Source organism: Salvelinus fontinalis, chromosome 6 (assembly GCF_029448725.1).
Source record: "Salvelinus fontinalis isolate EN_2023a chromosome 6, ASM2944872v1, whole genome shotgun sequence".
In the NCBI taxonomy this organism is placed as follows: domain Eukaryota; kingdom Metazoa; phylum Chordata; class Actinopteri; order Salmoniformes; family Salmonidae; genus Salvelinus; species Salvelinus fontinalis.
The window spans coordinates 64,843,201-64,865,304 of record NC_074670.1 but is presented as its reverse complement, the minus strand read 5'-3'; the positions used below and the strand labels follow the sequence as shown (position 1 = coordinate 64,865,304).

Genomic DNA, 22,104 nt, shown 5'->3' with positions numbered 1-22,104 from the left:
CTGGGTAATATAACACATTTATTTAAACTCGATGCTGAGCATATGCCTGCCCCGTGAATCTAAATGACATCCCCGTCTTTCCATTCTGTTGTTTCGGCCTGGTTGAAACAAATACTTGTATTTTTAAATAGGGACTTCTTAATGGAGCGATCGAGAGAGAGGAGCCATGCAGGTTTTGTAATAATGATGTTTCCTCAGGCCTCTGTGGCTATGATGTCTATCACTCTGCTCCATCCCGCCCACTTTCCTTCTCTCTCTGAATGGAGAAACACACTGTACATTTAAGGTTCTAAAGATTCTAACCAAATCGTCCATTCAATTTTCCAAACCACTAGCCTATACACGTTGGTGACAAACCGTTTTGATTTTACTCAGCTTGGTCATTGAATGGTCATTGTTGCATTCAGCCACACCTAATAAAGCGCTATTCTACTTGATTGAAATCCTATTATGTCTTGCATGTTAATTACATTTATGTAATTTAGCAGCTCGGGTTTTCCACCTTTCGGTTACTGGCCCAACGCTCTTAACCACTAGGCTACCTGCCGCCCGTCATCAGATCTATATAGGCCTAAACGTCGGTCCGCTATGTTCTCCAGACATGGTCCCTCATTTAATGGGTTTTTATAGGGTTTGGGGTATTGAGTATTATAGCTACCAGTTGCTAACACAAGGTCCCTCTCTCCAGCATGCCTCCAGGCCACACTGCTTCAACAGAGCCTGGGGTGGCGAGCTGACAGCCGGCCGGCCGGTCGGTGGCTCCTCATTGCGGCAGAAGGAATTAAATTACTGCTCGTGCAGCTCAGTTGGTAAACAACACAAAGCCAATGATACGCCCAATTACACTTCAATGCAATGCATGTGTACAACCATGGACTGCCCTGAACCCATCAGGCAGCATAGCAGCCACAGCTCAACACAAAAAGTTTGGGATACAATGAGTGAAATGAAAAAGGGATATGTCAACGTGCTCTAAAAACTAAAACACTCACTTTTCTGGCAAATGATACCTGTAGTCTGTGTGGAATTATGTTTCTGCTACACAAAATGTTTATTTTCTCTCACAAAAATATGGATAACAGCCCACTGTTATTTAGGTTATTGAGCCACAACATACATTCTCACCAAGTCCTTGTTGTAGTGTTTGTTATAGAATAAACCCCCAACACGATCCGCAATTCATTTCTGATCTCTATTGCTGTAATGCCTGTCGTCAGAAGGAGTGGACCAAAGCGCAGCGTGAAAAGTGTTTATGATTTTATTTATTATCAAAAATCACTCGAACAAAGTAACAAACCGAAAGCGAACAGTTCTGTCATGTAACAGAGACTAAACAGAAAATAACTACCCACAAATCACAGGTGGGGAAAAAAGGCTGCCTATGTATAATTCCCAATCAGAGACAACAGATAGACAGCTGCCTCTGATTGGGAACCACACTAGGCCAAAAACAAAGAAATAGAAAACATAGAAATAAAGAAACTAGAATGCCCACCCTAGTCACACCCTGGCCTAACCAAAATAGAGAATAAAAGCCTCTCTATGGCCAGGGCGTGACAATTGCATCATTATTACAATGCCTATTTGGCTACAGTAAAGCTGATCATTCATTGCTAATACTTTTCTGCCGTTTTCTTTGTTTCTGTATATCTGACCAGAAATGTGCAAATATCTTTTTGTTCATTAAAGGCCTAGTTCAGTCAAAAACGTGATTTCCTGTGTTTTATACACAGTATATTTCCACACTATGAGGTTGGAATAATCCTGTGAAATTGTGAAAATTATGATAATGCCGTTTTAGTGTAAGAGCTGTTTGAAAAGACTGCCTGGAATTTCAGCCTGTTTTGGTGGGATGGAGTTATGGTCTGCCTGGTGACATAACCATGTGGTGAATTTGTTAATAGACCAATAAGAAAGAGAGTTCCAAACCTCTCTGCCAATAACAGCTAGTTTTCAGTTTTCCCTTCCCCACTCAGTCCACTCCCACACAGTCCTAGCAATATTCTTGCTTGAGAAATGGCTCTTTGCTAAGAAGCTATTTTTTGTTGTTGTAATTATTATTATTTTTATTGAAAACCAATTACAGTAAGGTACTTAATTGTTACCCAAATTATTTGATGTTGATATAAAAACGGCTACATTGGACCTTTAAGATTGTACATTGAATTCATCGCATTCTTCATTGGGGTAATGTTATTGTAGCTATTTTTATATACAAAATAATCATTTGATCAAGTCTAAATGAGGTGAATTGCTTACCACCACTCAGACAGTAAGTATGTATCATGTATCTGCACACTTATGAGTCAATCACCCAGCTCCAACTTCTTTGTCAATGCTCTATTTGACAAACACCAAGTAAGTTAAAATTGATTGATTATATCATGGGTAAATAATATGAATCTAAATATCGTGAACTTCCGAGTGGCACAGCGGTCTAAGGCGCTACAGCGCAAAAGGCATCACTGCAGTCCTTGGTTCGAATCCAGGCTGCAGCATATCTGGCCGTGATTGGGAGTCCAATAGCATAATTTGCCCAGGGTAGGCTGTAAATAATAATTGGTTCTTAACTGACTTCCCTTTTAAATAAAGGTTCAATAAAACAATAACAAAAAGTAGCCCAATCTCTAGAATTCACTTTGAAACGAAAAAGTTGGGGTTGGGAGTGAAACTGATATCTAATCGACACTGGATGTCAATATTTCAGACACAGTGCTGAAATGCTAACATTTGTCATTTCATGCATTTTGCCAAATTTAATAAATGGTTCCAGGTTTCAGAACAAAACACTCAAATGACCAGCATCTGCAATTCAATTTATAAGATCTTTATTTACTTTTAATGAAAGAAACACAATCCACGAAAAATGCAAAAGTGGGAAATAATTTACTTTACAATGATGAACTGTTCTGATGAGGAAAACAATGTTGGTAGCTGTATTAGAAAACATCAATAGCAATAATAATAGGTTATTATTAATATCAATGATAGCTTAATAATAATAATATGCCTAGTAATAATATGAATACATACATTTATATAATAATAATTTAATACTTTTTTAATAAAAGCATGAAATGTTAAAACAATATAACCACTACAGATCCTACAGCAGTCTTCATGCAATTTGATGAGTGAAAATAATTTGCACCAAAAAATCCTACATCCCAATATTGCTGTGGAGGCAGTAACAATAGGCCATAATTATCCTCTTCTAATTCGTGAAGCAAAAATCACCTTTTCCAGGGCCTTGTCAATTTACGTTATTCAAGATTCTTGAGCCATGCTGCTTCTTGTAGCCTAAGGTCTCTCAATACTCCTGAAGAGCCTACATCTCAGCGTTTTTCTTTTTTTCCCATAGTGGTCCGTCGACTAAGTCCGGTTACAGTTGTCTGATCTGGGCAGGAGGCGCCAGGTTATCCCCGGGGAGCTGGGAGTCAAGGACTGTAGCTCGAAATGCAGAATAATGTAATTCTATCTGGTCTGAATTCAACCTAATTACAGCAGAAAGCAAAACAGGCAGAGAGTCTAGCGAATGCAAATGGTTCGGGATGACATGCAGGCTCATCAGCGTAATGCACGACATCCTCGAGTGGAGAGCTTTGGAACAGACGCACCAAATAGCGCGAGCCTGCCTGAGTGACAGGAGTCAATGCAGGCGCTTTTCTTCCATTTTCCTTCGCCAAAACAAAGCTAAACAACATCATATTCTCTATTTTCTTGTGATTATCGAAAATAAAGTTTATAAGAATAGACGTAACAGCAAAGTGATAATAATAACTATATAACAACATAATTATTGAGTGATAGGCTATATACATTATTATTATTAGGCGAGTATTATTATTTTACAGTCTGTGCAGGCTGTTATTGGCCTATTATTATGTTAATAGAACCTAAAGATAAACCTTTGTACTAATTATGAATATATTGTCTGGCTTATGATGATAATTACAAATGCAATGAGTCAAGGTATGAATAACCAATATCATAGAATATAGACTGCATATACGGCATCAGTGACTAGTGCACAGCACAGAATATATACCTTTTGCTTAAAACGAGCAGACAAGTGCCTGTGCCCTTACAATGATCACAAAGCCTGTCTTTGTTCCAATTTGACGATTTGTTTCACAATATTGTTTTATTGCCCTTTCACTGCAGCATTTACATCATAATTTGACATTTTCTTAGAGGACGGACTTTCTATATGGCTCCTTTTTGTGCAAACTATCGCAGTTGTTTGCAAATCTCTTGAAGCCTTTTTCAGAAACGTTGCACACGCCAGAGGTTGGGGGGTCACTATAATATATCGGGGAACCAACTGTGACAAATTCCTTCTGTCTGTGCTTTGCTGGTACTTTATTACCCAGACGAGCAACGCTGCCTGGAGATAACGATTCATCACCGGCTGCATGGAAGCCGCCATAGACATCGCCTCTGGGCAACCAGCTAAGGGCCTTCATATTGCCATTTGAGAAGGGGATTGCACGCAGAGAGCAGCTTGCGAAGGAGGAGGGCGGGGGGGGGGGGGGGGGGGGGGGCACACACATTTGAGGGAGAGGTTGATTAAATTGGTTTAAATCTTAATATGGATGCAATCCTTGTCCAAGTTTAACAGAAATATCAGTAAATTTTTTCTGAAGGCAAATGCTTCATCCACAGTTTCACGTGTTATTAATGTACCTTAATTCACGTACGGTTTAGGCCTATTGTTTATATATCTTGAACAAAATTGTTGGCTTTGAGTTTTATTCGATTTTTTTCGAAACTGTCATTGTTTGGTCTTATTTGTGGATTATTCGATTGTGTTAGAAAATACAGGTTTAACTATGTTTTGCCTGCCTGGTTAGTTTAATTTCAGTATGAGCTGGTAATGAACGTAATGAAATGAAACACCAGTTAGGTAGGCTCAAGTTGTCAGGTTCAATAACGAGAGAGCTTCTTAGGTTCAAAATAATTAGAACATATAATAAACTAGACATAATTAAAGGCTATATTATGTTGCCTCATTCGAATTAGTTTTTTATTTAACAGGGCTGTGTTTACACAAGTAGCCTTATTCCAGCGTTTCCCAAACTCGGTCCCCGAGACCCCAAGGTGTGCACGTTTTTTTTTTTTCCTAGGACTACAGAGCTGATTCAAATAATCACCTTATCATCAAGCTTTGATTATTTTAATCGGCGTAGTGCTAGGACAAAAACCAAAACGTGCACCCGTTGAGGTCCCGAGAACCGAGTTTTATAAAACGCTGCCCCATTCTGATATTTTCGACAATTATTGGCAAAAGAGCTGATCTGATTGGTCAAAAGACAAACGCGTGTGAAAAGATCAGAATTATGCTGCCTGTATAAACGCAGCATTCATTAGCGACTATAACTCGCTGGCCTATAGATAAGAAACTGGACCGTCAATGAACACCGTTTGGCTCTTTTGAAAGATCATTTAATTGAAGTCAATAACAGGGCAAAGAAATTATGCAGTTATGAATGCTTTTCACATACTCTTCTCAATGAGTCCCTCCTCGATAATAAACGCGTCCAGGAGGGTAGAATGTAACAGATGAATCTATAATTGAGATAAGTCAATCAGACTACAGTGTTCTGTTACAATACATATGAGCCAAGACTACATCAATTATTGGCATGATCAATTAGGCTATAAGGCAATGACGTGTCCCATACCCATACAATTAGCCTATTTTAGTCAATCAAAATCGTTGTCAAGGTTTACCATAGACCTGCATGACGCTCATTCCGCTAATTCACACTATGCTGCATGTGGGTAGATTTAACTGCCGCAGCCTAAAATGCCACCTTGCTATGACCTTAGGGCGCGCGCAGATACAGCGAGACATCCTCATTTAGCTCTCGAGGTTTCATTGTGAAGAACGAAAGAGAGAACCTCTCCAATAACCATTATGTCACCAATTGGAGATGTTGTGCGATACATCATGGACGTTTTACACATTCATTTTGTCATAATGACGCATCCATCGCCCAAATGTCCAGTGGCATAGCCTGTCGTCACCAAGGCGATATCAACAGTTAGGCAGTTTAACAGCAATATAGTTCAATTTTACGCGCTTGCAAGGATGGCTCTCCAAAATATTCGTCCCCTCTATTTTATTCGATCACGTTTAAAAACAAACACATCTTAGGTTTACACTACCCCCATTATTGTCGCTTCACGTGTCAACGTCCATTATTAATATAGCTTTAAATTCATACAATTGATTTTTACGATTCCCTTTAGCCAGTTTGAGCAGTTGTGAAATATCTTCATTCGCACGGAAGCTGAAATAAGTCCGTAATAAAACGATCATATATTAAATTCGTTTTCCCGGTGTTGCAGTTTTATTATGAGTCATTTTTCATGTTTATTACATTTAGACTGGGCAATCCGTCCTCTTGCTTCAGGCAGAGAAAGGTTAAATCATTTGTGCCAATCAACACTGTGTTTTGCATTATCAAAGGCAAGCCAGGATTCTCTAATGGATCTTATTGCCATGATGTTGGCCTAATATCCATGCACTAGTCTATCTTAATTTATTTTATGAAACGTTCCATTGAATAGGCCTATTGCGGGACCATGTTTATGTCTTTCTGAGTTGTTCATGCACAAGTGGACAAGTGCAAGATTCCCAGTTTGTAGTCCGAGATATGTTTTTCTACTTGCATGACACTGATGGAAGAAGACAATCTTGTCATAATCATGATTAAACAGCCTGCCCTATACTCCAACTTCCCACCTCACTAACGGTTGTCTTCTTGATGTACAGTGTTAATGGTGTGTAATAAGGCGATTTCCATAGGCCTAATGAGTTGAAATTCTGAGTTAGGCTATTTGACTGCTATCAGGCTTACAATGAAAGGGCAATAAACAGGGATGTAAAATCCATAGTTACATAGCAATTAAACATAGTTCCATCATGCATGACAGTCCATATCTATTAGGCAGTTGTTCATGTCATCTTTTTATAGTGGGATTAAGGTTGGTGATAGCCTATGTAGCCTAATTAAACACAGTTGTACATTTGATAGACTGTAATCTATATGTCATACAGGACAGTAAAACTTGGACTGCTACTGGAAATTGGCTGCGGGTTCTTTAAGAGAAGGGAGCAGGCTACAAAACATTGTCTAACTGGAAATGCGGGGGCCAATGGATGACCGAATGGCAAGATTTAGGCAGAAGGGGTGTCTCAGCTGTTGAAATCACTTCAAGACGCACTGTAACAGAGCAATCTTTTCCAATTAATACTCATGTTTAGCACAGTTAACACTTCATTTTGCTACATCTTTTGATACGAAGAGGTTGAGTCGCCAATACCCTCTGCTTTTGGACATGTCGTAATAATAATGCCAGAACAGAGCACCAGTATCCTCTTCAAAGGAATTTGGGAATTCCTCAAATTGCGGATTTGGCTGTAAGTAGTCTGGCTAATTATTTTACATGACCAATAGGCTATTAATCGATATAGATTACTGTGATATGTGCAAGGAAATATGTTAAAGGACATACTACAATGTGATGGATATGCATTTTAAGACTCCCAATCTATCCCGCTGGATTATTAACATTGCATTTTAGCCTACTCGGTATCTATGTCTTCGGGACAGATAATGGCAACGCTTCGGTCTGTGTGGGTCGCGCACTGCTCAAGGAAGTATCTTTAGGGTAAAACCTGAACACAGACCTGGGTATCATTTATGCGCCTGATACTGCGACAACACGGAAAACAAATATATAGCATACTTTTTTTTAATCAACATATGAGTCGTTTTGAGACGCTAATATGAATACAGCAATGGAGAACACTGGAATTGAAGAGGTTAACCAGACACACCAGCAGCACGAGCCCATCAGCTTTGGAATAGACCAGATACTGAACAGCACTGACCCGTCCAGCAGCTGCATGCTGCCCAACCGAACCAGCGACACGGATTACACGAACGTTTACACCAATGGCTATAACAGCGTCTATAACCCAGCCTGCTCCATGGCGGCTGGGCTCGCTGGTTCCTATAACGTGAATATGAACATGAATGTGAGCATGAACATGAACGTTAACGTAAACGGAGGGAACGCCGGTGGTGTTATCAGGGTACCAGCTCACAGACCCATGCCACCGAATCCGCATCCGCCACCTCCTAGCCATCCGCCTTGCCTCGCGGCTTGCATCCCCTCAGTGACTTCAATGACAAGTATGGGAAATGCGGCCAACTTCACCTTCCCGTGGATGGAGAGCAGTAGAAGATTCGCAAAGGACAGACTCACTGGTAAGATTCAACTAAACTTCTGAACATTTATGTTTATGTAGACTACAATTCTGTCACAAAATGGGACTATTGCTTCATGGATTTCTCCATAGGAATATTAAATATTTTCCAGTGGAAAGGAGGTTCAAACTTAAATGGAATTCATAAAAAGGTCACCTTTAATTGTTGTTTGACAGTTTAATCCACATCCTTAAAAGTATGGCATATGCCTAGGATTTTGTTTTTAGCATCTTGACTGTCAGTTAAGAAGGCATGGTAGCCAATTTTGTGACAGACTCATTTATCAAACCATATGTGCTACTGGGCATATGGCATGAGGAATTCGATTTTACATCAAGGCCTGTCTATATCATATTAGTTCATTTAAAAGACAAGTGAATACTTCCAGGTATTGTTAATAATATATGTTATGTACATTTGTATAATTTTATGGGTATAATGCCAACCATTAAGATTGCGCCTTTCAATCCATATACATGGAGGGGATAACGTTGATAAATCCCCTCGTCATCCTAATCAAAGGAATAGCTCACCATACAAAATGGATGACATGATTTGAAGAGATGACTGTTTTTCCAAATGCAGAACACCTGATGTATTTCTGAATATAATATTCACCATCCAAATGGGGTTTAATAATAGCAACATCAGTTTCAATAGGCTATAATAAAACATAATAGGTTAACTGTTGTGTCTGTGAGTATTGTTGTTGTTTATAGGCTATTATTATTGCTTATTGTAACAGTTTAATAACAATATAACACTTTACTATAATAAAAACAATTAAAACAAACCTTTTTCTAGCGTAGTATTATCATTATTACGTTGACTTTTTGAGGCATAGTAGCTCATTCTTAGTTATTGCGGCAAATAGGCCTATAGCTTCGTCCAATAATAGTATCTAAATGTAGCGATTCAGTCTACGGCAAGTCATTGAGGATGCAGTCCTGCAGGTGGGCTACGTAAATAATTTTGTCTGGACTCTGCCGGGCTATTTATAGGCCTTTAGTTGTGTATACAGCCAACTAAACAGAGAGAAGATAGCAACACCGTCACTATCAACACCTGACAAGCATGTTATTTTTTTTGTGTTTAGCATACACGGGGTTATTTGACATGTCCCTTTCCGCGTTGAATATCATGCCAATAAATGCAAAGCGTCAACGCAATTCGTGTCCTAGGTCTATTGAATAAACGCTGTCTTATTTTAGTAGAACTATTTTCAACACAGTGTTGAACAATTGTCCAGTCCAGCCTAACTGACCCATTGAAAGAAAATAAAAAAAGGAAAAGAATTGTGACAAATTCTTTACAAACATTGAAGTATGACATCTAAACATTTAGCGTACGGTCGGACAGTTTATTTCGCCCATAAACCATTGAATTGACGTTGTATCTTCACCATTGGGCTGTCAAGGTAAATTGGATAATATTGCAAATGCTTAAACTTGTAAACGCTTCTATATCTCTATGACATTGGCAGGTGTAATTAATGATCTATATCATTTACAAAAAGATGAAGAATGAATCCAAGTACGGTGGCTGTGATTGTGAATATAGGACTTACTGTATAGGCCTGCAGGTCCGGAATCCTTTGACCAACGATATTCTCGCATTTTAGGAAATTGGAAAAGTGGCTTTCTCAAAAATTAGGCCTAGCAAAAGCACGACAGATCAAAATATGTTATGCTTATGTCATAATCCTTTTTCACATAGGCTCTGGTGTTTTCGATTAGCCAATAGAAAAAGGCATAACACTAAGGGTTGCACGGGCCATTATAGGCCTATGATAGGCCTACTGTTTCACATTTAATTTCATTTTAATATTATAGAAAGGGCAGAAAGGGATAGTAGTAACTTATAACTGCCGTGGAAATTAAACTTAATTCGACGGGCTGGCAGTTCGATGGCCTGCTTTTGGCCTGTATATTTTAGGCTACAATGACCATAACCTCACCCCCACTCGGCCGAGATATTAGTTTTTCTGGCATGACGTCACCACCATGAAGATGGAAATGAAGACCATTATGTATTGGCCAGCATTAAATATTAACAATGATGTGCTTTCCTAATTAATTATTTAAACCAGAGAACGATATGTCAACTGTAAAATATCTTATGTAAATATGCTTATCAATTGTATTCATAGTCACAACGGGCCACTTGTTTCATTTGGTTTATAGTTTGGTGTTGGTTATAGCCTCATCTTCAACCATCCACCAACAAGACGTTCCTTTTAAGTGATCACTTTTTGTTATCATTGGTGATCCCCATTTGAGACAAAGGCCTATCTTTGAGATTTATTGAAAGTGCTTGAAGTAGGATATTACAGTGTAGCCATTTGTCAACATTGTTTGAGACATTTATTTTTTTAAATCATACTCCCATCGATTTTCATTTGAGTTAATACTTTTTTATTGTAGCATAGGGGGCAAATTGTATTTCCACATTTAAAAATAATAAACATTGTAAGAAATATGGTATAAAATGTATCTCTTAGTTGCTGGATGGACTTAGCTCAGCAGTCAGCACCTGTCTGTTCGGTTGGCTTAACCTAAATTCATATCTCAAACCGTAAAGCGTTTCTTTGGATGCTTGAAATAGACCTCTCCTTTTTTAAATAATTCCCTCTCATATTGGATTGCAGCACTGAATTTCACCGCAAGTGTCAAAGCAAGTGAAACAGCGAACAGGCCTACGATTGGAGATGTGATATTCACAACAGACCGGACATACTGTATCTGAACAGATTGGAAGGCGCTGAAAGGGAATACCACATGTTTCTACGTTGATTGACTTCTTGGCAGTTTTCAGATTTAATGAAGCAAAGAAGTGCATAAACTGATTTGTCCCCTGAAGTCAATAAACAAAGTTGTTCATATGGCTCTAAGTTCTGGAGAAATGGGCAACTAGGATACTTCAAATCGAAATGTAGGCCCAGAGGCATTTTCATTTTTACAATATCTGCATGTATTGCCATAAAAACTTGTAAAATATTGTAAAATACACACTATAATCTTAAAGTAAGGTAACTGTAATTTAATGAATGGCATCCATACCGGCAATAATTAATGTATTTTGAGATTTTAGCATTAGGACACTGAGTAGTGTCTATAGTAAAAACATTATATAGCCTACCATAAAATACATTAATGCCATGTAATTACACAACCACTAACAGATACTACAGTTGTAAGTACAATGTATAATACGAAGTGATTACATTGTACCTGCTTGCTGTACCTGTGTAAGGTCCCATAATGGCCCTTGAGGTAAGACTATTCCTATACATCTCATTGCATTAATATAACAGTGCTTTATCTTTGTCAGAAATAATGATCTTCCCCGCAAATACATGTATTTAAAGATGGCGGCAGTAATGGTGATGTTGATGGGGAAAGCGGGACAGTTTTCGCGGGAAGTTGCTTCTATTCTCAGCCAGTGTTGCATGGGCAAGTGGCTCTGTTTTGCCTCATAGTGTAATAAATAGCAATATGTTCATGTTATATTTCAATATCCCCGTTAGAATCCTTTAAATATATTTATTAGATTGCTACACAGGTAATATCCGCAGTGGGGAAGAGAGGCGCTGTCACAGAAATGTGTTATTAGGTATAAGTGGTTTTATTATGGGCCCATATTCTCTAAGGTATAATTTTTTTATATAGCGTATGCTAAATCATATTACCCAGGCATCAGATTTAGTATTCTCCACCATTTCCGTCGTCATCCCTTAGAGCAAAATACATTAGAACAATTCCTGCAATGTGTTCTTGAAAATGTTCTATGCAACATTCAAGTGAAAATAAAATACAACTATTGAATGAAGTGAAATACATAACACGATTTCTCTGGTTTGTGAAATTCAGTGACCTTGAGACTTTGAGGGACATCTGGTCTACCACTCTCTCCATATTTGGTCTTGCCCAGTTATGGGAAATTACAGTATATCTTCAATGAATAACATTATTGTGGTAATTGTCTGTGCATGCATAAACATTCGAACAACAACTTATTGATGTCCTTTGCAATATGGGCTGATTATTAAACGCAATCATATCACATTATAACGACTATTACTGTAAAGAGGCTGAGGGCTAAATTTAACTAACTGCCTTGTTCCATAAAGGTCTGCAGGTTTTGATGACAGACAGGTGTGTTCTGGGCTCTTGGCACACTGCTGCATTTAGTGGGATACTACCACACACTCGGTTCTTTATTTGGAAGCTGGTCATAAATAGGGACATCACAGACAAAATCAAATAAAAAACTACGGCATGATGTCATTTGTTCTACTGTGACATGAATCAGTCAATCATCATCCATAGGACTATTGTTACATTTCAAATGGTTTAATTGTTTATTCAAAAAATCTTATGTCAGAATTCAAGTTAGGTTGAAGGTGCCCTTTAGCAAGTTTGACTGGATGGCAGTCTGTTTGCGTGTTACTCTTCGGTTGCATGTGAACGTGCTTGTATGTGCCTGGTCCATTAGCTGGTCCCCAGATGGCCTGAAATAGAAGTCTAATGTGGTATTATCTGTACCCAGACCTGCATGATGAGCCTGGAGCAGACCTGCTTACTCCAAATGTGTGACCTATTCATCTCTATCCTCAGGCAAAGAAGGGTTGGACCCTCTCTAGATTAAAAATACCTTTTCAAAACTCAATACATGCAGTCAATGTTTACAATTAAATTACAAATGTACCCAATTTACATTTTGAAATATATTTTTTTAATCATGTGTGAATCATTTATTGTTTGCCATTTATGTTTATAACTAATCAGAGAGGTTGAGAGTGATTTGAAATGATTGTTGAGTGCATTATATGGCTTGTGTTTCATTTGTGTTTCATCTCATCTCCAAAGTGCCTCAGTGGAAAATTAATTTAGATTGTTCACACTGATTCCAGGTTACTACATTCTCAACACAGTAGCATTGGTCCCCCAGGGCACCTATGGAGATGTTTTATATGCAGTTTGGCTGCTGGTGAGCTCTCAGACAGAACTAGACCAATAAACACACTGTAAGACAACAGGCAAACAGCTTGTGAGGAACAAGGAAGCCTGCTCCTGATTCCCTTCGACAGAAACGTCTGTTTTACATCTTATAGATGTAGATGAGTATAGGACTTGAAAAGGGCTCTATATCCAAACATATTATATTACATTTGTGAATGTTCTGTTTACTCATGCCTGACACAATAGACAATATGGTATAAATATTTTACCATAAAATGCTTGAGATTGGTACTTTTCTTTTGTATTAGGTTTTAATTAGTAAAAAAGTAAACACATGTATCTTGTACATATCACCTACGTTACTATGTAGAACTGGAGAGGTTAGATAGCCTACTGTAATGAACTGGCATCAGACCAAATGGATAGGTTAGATAGCCTACTGTAATGAACTGGCATCAGACCAAATGGATAGGTTAGATAGCCTACTGTAATGAACTGGCATCAGACCAAATGGATAGGTTAGATAGCCTACTGTAATGAACTGGCATCAGACCAAATGTGATACTTTCGGCCTAACCAATCAGCTGAAGGCATTTATTGTACTAAATGACAATCCCCATCTGGGATAAAAGCAATGAGAGGGTACTTCCTGAGTACCCCCACCTGCCCCGCACAGCTCCACATGGGTCCCTGACTGTGTCTCCCTTTCTTTAGCGGAGCAGGCAGAGGACAGACAAGCAGGAGACCCCAATGGGAGGCCAGGAGCCCCCCCGGCCCTGCCAGGCCTCTGCCCTCTCCCCAAGGGGGACATCGGCAGGGTCCCTACCTGGAGCTCTATGGAGACATTAGCCAAACACTATTACCCTGAACTCGCTCACCTGCGAGACACTGGCCCACTTGCAGACTATCCCTTTCGAAAGGGTACTTGTCCAGGTGAGTCACTTCCCTGGTCTTCTTTTAAATGTACCTTTCATTGTGGCCTGGTTGGTTTTCTCCTGGTTTCCATCAGGGATGTTAAAATACCAAAATGCTTAGGTCCATAGAACAAAACTCTATGTACCGTTTTTACTACATGCGTTAGATATGAGAAAAACATGAATATAGGACCTTTTGTAAAAAAACTCATATTACAACAGGTAATAGCCAGTGATGAACCATTAAATGTTGGCTAATTCCTGGTAAAAAAAAAGATACATGCTGGAATATTGAGTTGAATTAGTGAAGGACAACAAAATCCCCCAGAAAATATACACTGGTGATCATGCATACTAAATCTATGGCAAAGGTATAATATGTCAGAGAAGGTTCTTGCTTGACCAAGGTTTGTCTCTGAAAAATGAACATAGTCTCTCTCTCTCTCTCTCTCAGCAGCCCTTTCGCCCTTCTCCGTGACCCGGCGCATCGGCCACCCCTATCAGAACCGGACACCACCCAAGAGAAAAAAGCCCCGTACCTCGTTCAGCCGAGTGCAGATCTGCGAGCTGGAGAAACGCTTTCACCGGCAGAAATACCTGGCGTCAGCGGAGCGCGCCACCCTGGCCAAGGCCCTGAAGATGACGGACGCACAGGTCAAAACCTGGTTCCAGAACAGGAGGACAAAATGGAGGTAGGGGCCCATTACAGCAACACATTACAGCAACACATTACAGGAACACATTACAAACTTCTAGACATTCTTCAAACACTTTCAGTGTTAAAGCATGTTTTATTGTTCCTTTTATGACATTCATTATTTCAAGAAAGGAGATATTCTTTATCAAAACTGCTGTCCATTGTACTTGCTGCATTATGATTTAAGCATTATGATACATTAGACTGAAGCATTATGATGCATTAGACTGAAACATTATGATACATTAGACTGAAGCATTATGATGCATTAGACTGAAGCATTATGATACATTAGACTGAAGCATTATGATACATTAGACTGAAGCATTATGATGCATTAGACTGAAGCATTATGATGCATTAGACTGAAGCATTATGATACATTAGACTGAAGCATTATGATACATTAGACTGAAGCATTATGATACATTAGACTGAAGCATTATGATACATTAGACTGAAGCATTATGATACATTAGACTGAAGCATTATGATACATTAGATGGATGCGGGAAGTGACACAAAGTAACAACTGTGCATCCATTTAAATATGGTATGTGAATTGCTTTGCTTGTGGTGAGCAAGCTTTTGTGATGTGTTATATGAATATACTATATTCCTGTGGTTGATAATGTGCCTGGCCCATTTTTTTGTTGTGACAGTGAAACACCTTTTTTTGCTTAGCTTAGCTCCTACTTGTTTTTAGAGGCCAATTCCTTTGACCAAGCACAATTAACCCTGTTCTTAAAAGGCTTTTCTGGAAAGGTGCTGTCCAAAGACGGCAGCGTAGCCTAGTGGTTAGAGCATTGGACTAGTAACTGAAAGGTTGCAAGATCGAATCCCTGAGCCGACAATGTACAAATCTGTTGTTCTGCCCCTGAACAAGGCACTGTTCCTAGGCTGTAATTGAAAATAAGAATTTGTTCTTAACTGACTTGCCTAGTAAAATAAAGGTTAAAAAAGCAATACTGACCCACTAGTCTGAATAGTTGAGGGCATTGTCCATGGCAGAAACTCTTCCCCTAATTCACTCAAACTGTTTATGGTCATATGGAATAAATGAGTGGACTATCAAATTATATTACCTTGCCTTTATTTAACCTTGATGTCAAACAAGGACCTAAAGGGAATGAATGTAGAAATAGTTCCTGTATATCTGAGTCATCTTGACTCATGGGCTCTGGCACACCTTGCATTAAAATGTGTCCTGTGATCAGATCTGGTGGACCTGATATGGGAAAAGCTGGCACACGACGCATTTTAATACCAGATGTAAGAGATCCTATTTCAATAGGTATTTGTATGCAAGGTGTCGACACAGGGCCATGTTTTCGATAGAAAACATCAAGATCTGTTTAAAGGACAATTAAATGTAATGGTACAGTTTGTATTTTAGTGATCAGTTACATCTCTGTTGAATTCTGAAATTCAAAACACAGATGAAAAAAAGAACGACTAGATGGCATATCATGAATAACCAGGGGATTGGCTAACTCACTTTCCTGATTTCTGAGCTAGTTTTGGTGTGATTTATGATATTTCCCCATAGTGTGTAGATAGGATGTGCATGAAGGATGTATTTGTGGGACGGCTACGCTAGTAACAAGCATATGATCAAATGAACAGCAACGAAATCGGATTAGGATAATGTAGTTAACAATAACGTGTGGCTAATGAAAGGAGGATGGTGTGTATGAAACAGCATTTTAGAGGTGTTTTTCTGACCCTGTTGCACATGCAGGCCTAACAATCACATGTAAATACATACAGTATAATATCCACGTGAGAATGACATACATCATTGTTTTCATGAAAATTAAATAATGGTAATCCAAAGGAAATAAGGGTAAAAAATAATAAAGTAAAATAATCAGGGTATCCATTTTTTTATGTAGTTATTTTTAACAATACAGTATCACTTTTTCGTGGACTGAATACTTGTATTTCAGGAAGTATTTGTCTTTTTGCATTCGAAAGTAGTATTTATGGTGACATACTGTATGAATATTTAGGCACTATTTTGAAAATGCCCTTTTCCCCACTGTGGAACCAGGAGACAGACAGCCGAGGAGCGCGAGGCAGAGAGACAGCAGGCCAACCGTCTGATGCTGCAGCTCCAACAGGAGGCCTTTCAGAAGACCCTGAGCCAGCCCCTGCAGCAGGACCCCCTCTGCCTGCACAACTCCTCCTTGTACGCCTTACAGAACCTACAGCCCTGGGCGGAGGACAACAAGGTGACCTCCGTCACCTCCCTGGCATCTGTGGTCTGAATGATTGTGTGTGTGTGTTTGGGGGGGGGGGGTTGTGTGTGTGTGTGTGTGTGTGTGCGTAATTTATAATAAGAATATAATAGTAATATTGATGATTTTTCTAAGGGAAAATGTGGGTGGGCCATTTGTTGGGGAGTGACCACTCATATCTAGATGGATGCATATGAGGAGCCTGAGGCCTTAACATTCAAATGTATTTTATGTAAAGCCTGTTGCATTGTGGGATTGTACAGTAATATGTTTTGGATGATTAAAATTTACGTTATATCCTTATTTCATGTGCATACCTACTGCCATTAAGGACAAGGAGGAAACCTATAGGATATGACGTTTTGTCTATGTATTTCTTTACAAACCACGTATTCTCTTTTATAGATCATATGTGGACTTCTTGGCATGGACAGACATACGTTTAGTTCCACTGAAATGGACAATGATCAATGAGTCTACTAAGTTTTTTTCAGACCTGATTCTGTCAAGTCATTTTCCTACCTTACACTAGATTTTCACTCTCCCTTCAGCTGTCTGTCTAAACAGAGAACGAAGCGAAATCCTCACTACCAGACCACTAACAGACACATCGGTAGATGCCTACCATCAAGACTGTCCTGTTGCCAACAGGGAGCACTGACTCTCAGCCATACGGCAACAAAACTGGATCCCATTCCTTTGCTTTTGACTTTGTACAATGTAGTAATGCATGTTTCAAATATTTCTGTGTGCACTTGGAATTGCCGTTGCAGTCACCAGCCTTCCAGGTGGATCCTTTCCCTGACTGCAGTTTGCAAGTGGTATCTCTTCGAGGATTACTCGTAAGGTGTTTTACACCTTTTAAGGTGTTTTATATTAAATGATATCATGACTTTTTGAAAAGATGATCAACATTGGAAGCCTCTCTTTTGTTGTTGTTCTTTCACCAGAAAGGATAACTGCATCATTTCACGCAATCACACAGTTTCACATGTTTTCATACCTCCTAAAGTAAGTGTCCTCTAATCTATCAACATGATGTTGTTGACTATGCCACACTTATTGGAATCTTCCAGTGTTTCTCATTCATTCCAATATTCAATCCTTATGACAACTTCATCTCCACAGCCAAACCAGCAGGCCTTGTTTCACATAACACCAGAAAAAGTTCAACGTTTTGCATAGAGTGCTGTTATCAGTAAAGTGAGAGTTACAATATACACGTTTTATTACAACAATGTTTTTTTGTGAGACTGCTTGGATGCTAATGATGCACATAAAGTCCGAATCCAACAATTAACCTAACGCAGCGAATTCTCTGGGAAACGAGGCCCAGGTGGGATGTCTTCTGAACAGTTTGTTATAAAACCCTAGACCTTGAGGGTCTGGGATCCACAAATATCCATGTCTACCTAGAGACATTGGACAGTTGACAACTTCCATTATCATCCATGTCAAGTCAAAACAAAAATGTCCTATCTGGAAGTACAACACACTGCTAATCTAGATAGATCTCTAGGGTGGGGCATTTTATAACTGCAGTTTTCTTGTTTGTAAATGAGGCTTCACTCTCTCTACTTCACGTAGATCACAGATGGTTGCCTACACCAGGAAGTAGTACTATTCCATTGTGTAGTGTTCCCTTGTTGTACTGTTCACAAAAAGCCCAGAAAACACCCTCTGGAACTCAACGTTAGAATCCTGGCAACATCTCACGTTCAACCAACTCCATTTTCTGGTGATATCAACAGCATCAGTCTACCCAAGTTGGAGGATCTCCATTGTTCAAAACAACAGTCTGCCACCCTTTCTGCACGGAGACTGCGTGTTTTGTCGGTTTAGAGGGTGTCTCGCCTGGTTGAGATCCTGTCAATTGCAGGCAGTTGTCCAGGTGACGCCTACTCAACCCCCATTTCCTCTGCCCAGACCATGGGCCTCTTTCATCCTGCTGTCTCAGATGCCATAAAGACGTGACTTGGCCCATTTTACAAAAATACCTCATCCTTACTGTTTTCAAAATCGTGCATTGTGTTTTGCTACAGGTGCTTAAAAACTTTTTTTTCCAAAGCTGAGTATGTTTTTTTACCCTTTCCACCAAAGAGCCTTACCCGTATCCAATAAAATGTCACCACACAAGAACAAGAGCAAGAGGTTCAAAGTACATCAGAATTCCTATCAGGTACTCTGTTTTCAATCAGGACACCAAAACACTACTATACATCATATGTTAGAACTGCGACTACCCTTTTCTATTAATAAAGATTCTCCTTTTCCAGTTTCTTAAAGTGTATTGAAAGCAAAACAACTATATGGTCAGTTGTGATTTTGGATCCATTTACAGTCAAAAAGCCTATAAAAAATATTTCCTTTGGATACCATACCAGCATTCACCCAACCTCTTCAGCTGCCTTTGTGTGAATAAAACCTGTGACTAGATAAATTCATAAAAAAGTAGTTCACACTCAAAGAGAAGTATCGAAGACCTCTACATTTTTCAATTGGTTCCAACACTCAATCTGTTGAGAGTATGAGAAAAAGAAAAGGTTTCGTTTATTTGCCCTCTTCCTCAACCGTCAGCAGGATCTGGTATCTTTAGTAGCATGTGTATGACTTCAAAATACTTCTGAATGAATACTTCTGAATGAAGCACGGATGTTTTGTACTGAAGATTCGCTTTGGTGGGAAGAAGTCAACACACGTCAAAGATAAGCCAAAACGCTGCTGCTGATTAAATAAACCCAGTCCATAGGTCTCACAGGAGATTGGGATCTTTGTTGTTTTCCTGTTAAATAGATATAATCGGCAAAAAATGTTTTATCTTGTCCTTAACTAAATTATTAAGAACAGCCACGCATTTTAGTTCTCACTCACTGAATATTTTTTTAATTTTTATTAAACAAAAATGATTTAATATTACAAGTTGGAGTCATCCTAAAGGTATATGTAGCTACTAAGGGCCTGTGTACAATAAGCGTGTTGTTGTCACCAAACCAGAGACATTCTGCTTGGAGAAATAAATAGCATTAACTTTCAGTGTTTTAACCCACAAAGACAAGCTACTATTGTATGATATTTCACATCAAGTGGAATCTGACCTGTGGAATGGCGGAGTCGCCTTGTCGTAATGACGGTAGTCTTTGTGGCATCAGTCCAGAGCTACCTGATCGTGGTGACATGAGAGTGCTCCCTCTTATGATTCACAGGGCGCCTGGAAGAAAAGTGTTGATTGAGTGTATGGGCCATGTATCACCTGCACAAAGGGCTCTTGAGACAAGCCAGAGCAGACTTTGCTACACAAACAAGACTTCAAACCGTAGGCTCTTTCACACATGCATGAAACACCGCCATTCCTTCTGGATGTATGATAATACGGGCATCTCTTTGAGTTAAGCTATATGTTTGATATGGGTCAGCCACCTTTAATGTGTTCTCTGTTTCTATTGAGTCGTAGCATAAATGCTTTTCACCTTGAACCTGCGTAAGGTTGCAACACTAAATCTCTTTTAAAAGAGGACAGCTGACAAACCAACAATAAACACTTAATTGATGTAGAAGACACAAGCATTTCACATCCTTAATAGGAATGCAGATACATTAAATAATGTGACGCCCCAAAATTGCTCCTGTTCTTTTGACCCACTGCAACACTTTAAGTTAGGTTGGTCTTGTACCTAGTAGAGACAGTTTTTTTACACAACACGGGTTAGTACGGGTTAGTCGAGGTAATTGAGGTCATATGTACATGTAGGTAGGAGTAAAGTGACTATGCATAGATAATAAACAGCGAGTAGCAGCAGCGTAAACTGTTTAGCAGTCTTATGGCTTGGAGGTTGAAGCTGTTAAGAAGCCTTTTGGACCTAGACTTGGCGCTCCGGTGCCGCTTGCCGTGTGGTAGCAGAGAGAACAGTCTACGACTTGGGTGGCTGGAGTTTTTGATAATTTTTAGGGCTTTCCTCTGACACCACCTGGTTTAGAGGTCCTGGATGGCAGGAAGCTTGGCCCCAGTGATGTACTGGGCCGTACGCACTACCCCCTGTAGCACCTTGTGGTTGGATACCGAGCTGCTGCCATACCAGGCGGTGATGCAACCAGTCAGGATCCTCTCGATGGTGCAGCTGTAAAACCTTTGGAGGATCTGGGGACCCATGCCAAATCTTTTCAGTCTCCTGAGGAAGAATAGGCATTGTCGTGCCCTCTTCACGACTGTCTTGGTGTGTTTGGACTATGATAGTTTTGTTTTTGATGGGGACACCAAGGAACTTGGAGCTCTCGACCGGCTCCACTACAGCCCTGTCGATGTGATTCGGGGCGTGCTCAGCACTCCTTTTCCTGTAATCTACGATCAGCTCATTTGTCTTGATCAAGTTGACGGACAGCTCCTCTCTATAGGCTGTCTCATCATTGTCGGTGATCAGGCCTACCACTGTTGTGTTGTCTGCAAACTTAATGATGGTGTTGGAGTCGTGCTCAGCCACGCAGTCGTGGGTGAACAGGGAGTGCAGGATGGGACTAAGCCCCCCCAAGGGACCCCCATGTTGACGATCAGTGTGGCAGATGTGTTTTTGCTTACCCTTACCACCTGGGGGCGGCCCGTCAGGAAGTCCAAGATCCAGTTGCAGAGGTAGGTGTTTAGTCCCAGGGTCCTTAGCTTAGTTATGAGCTTTGAGGTTACTATGGTGTTGAACGCTGAGCTGTAGTCAATCATCAGCATTCTCACGTAGGTGTTCCTTTTGTCCAGGTAGGAAAGGGCAGTGTGGAGTGCAATAGAGATTGCGTCATCTGTGGGGCGGTATGCGAATTGGAGTGTGTCTAGGTTTTCTGGGATGATGGTGTTGGTGTGAGCCATGACCCGCCTTTCAAAACACTTCAGGGCTACAGATGTACAGTGTTATTACACAGGTATAAAAGCAATATTAATGGCAAGTGTTACACACCATTACAAAACAGCAATATCATACTACAGTAGATTTTCAAATCTCAAGTATCACAGGATTGTTTATAGTTCCTTTG

At 39.7% G+C, this 22,104-nt stretch overlaps 1 protein-coding gene across 1 annotated transcript; it reads left to right on the top strand.

Annotated features, from left to right (window-relative positions):
- Positions 1-7,077: 7,077 nt before the first annotated feature.
- On the top strand, positions 7,078-19,357 carry LOC129858302 (T-cell leukemia homeobox protein 1-like). Its single transcript, XM_055927451.1, has 5 exons — positions 7,078-8,282; positions 13,958-14,176; positions 14,612-14,849; positions 16,908-17,088; positions 17,500-19,357. Exons 1-5 carry the CDS (start codon positions 7,799-7,801, stop codon positions 17,566-17,568), a joined length of 1,191 nt encoding a protein of 396 aa, XP_055783426.1. The 5' UTR covers positions 7,078-7,798; the 3' UTR covers positions 17,569-19,357.
- The last annotated feature ends 2,747 nt before the right edge of the window (positions 19,358-22,104 follow it).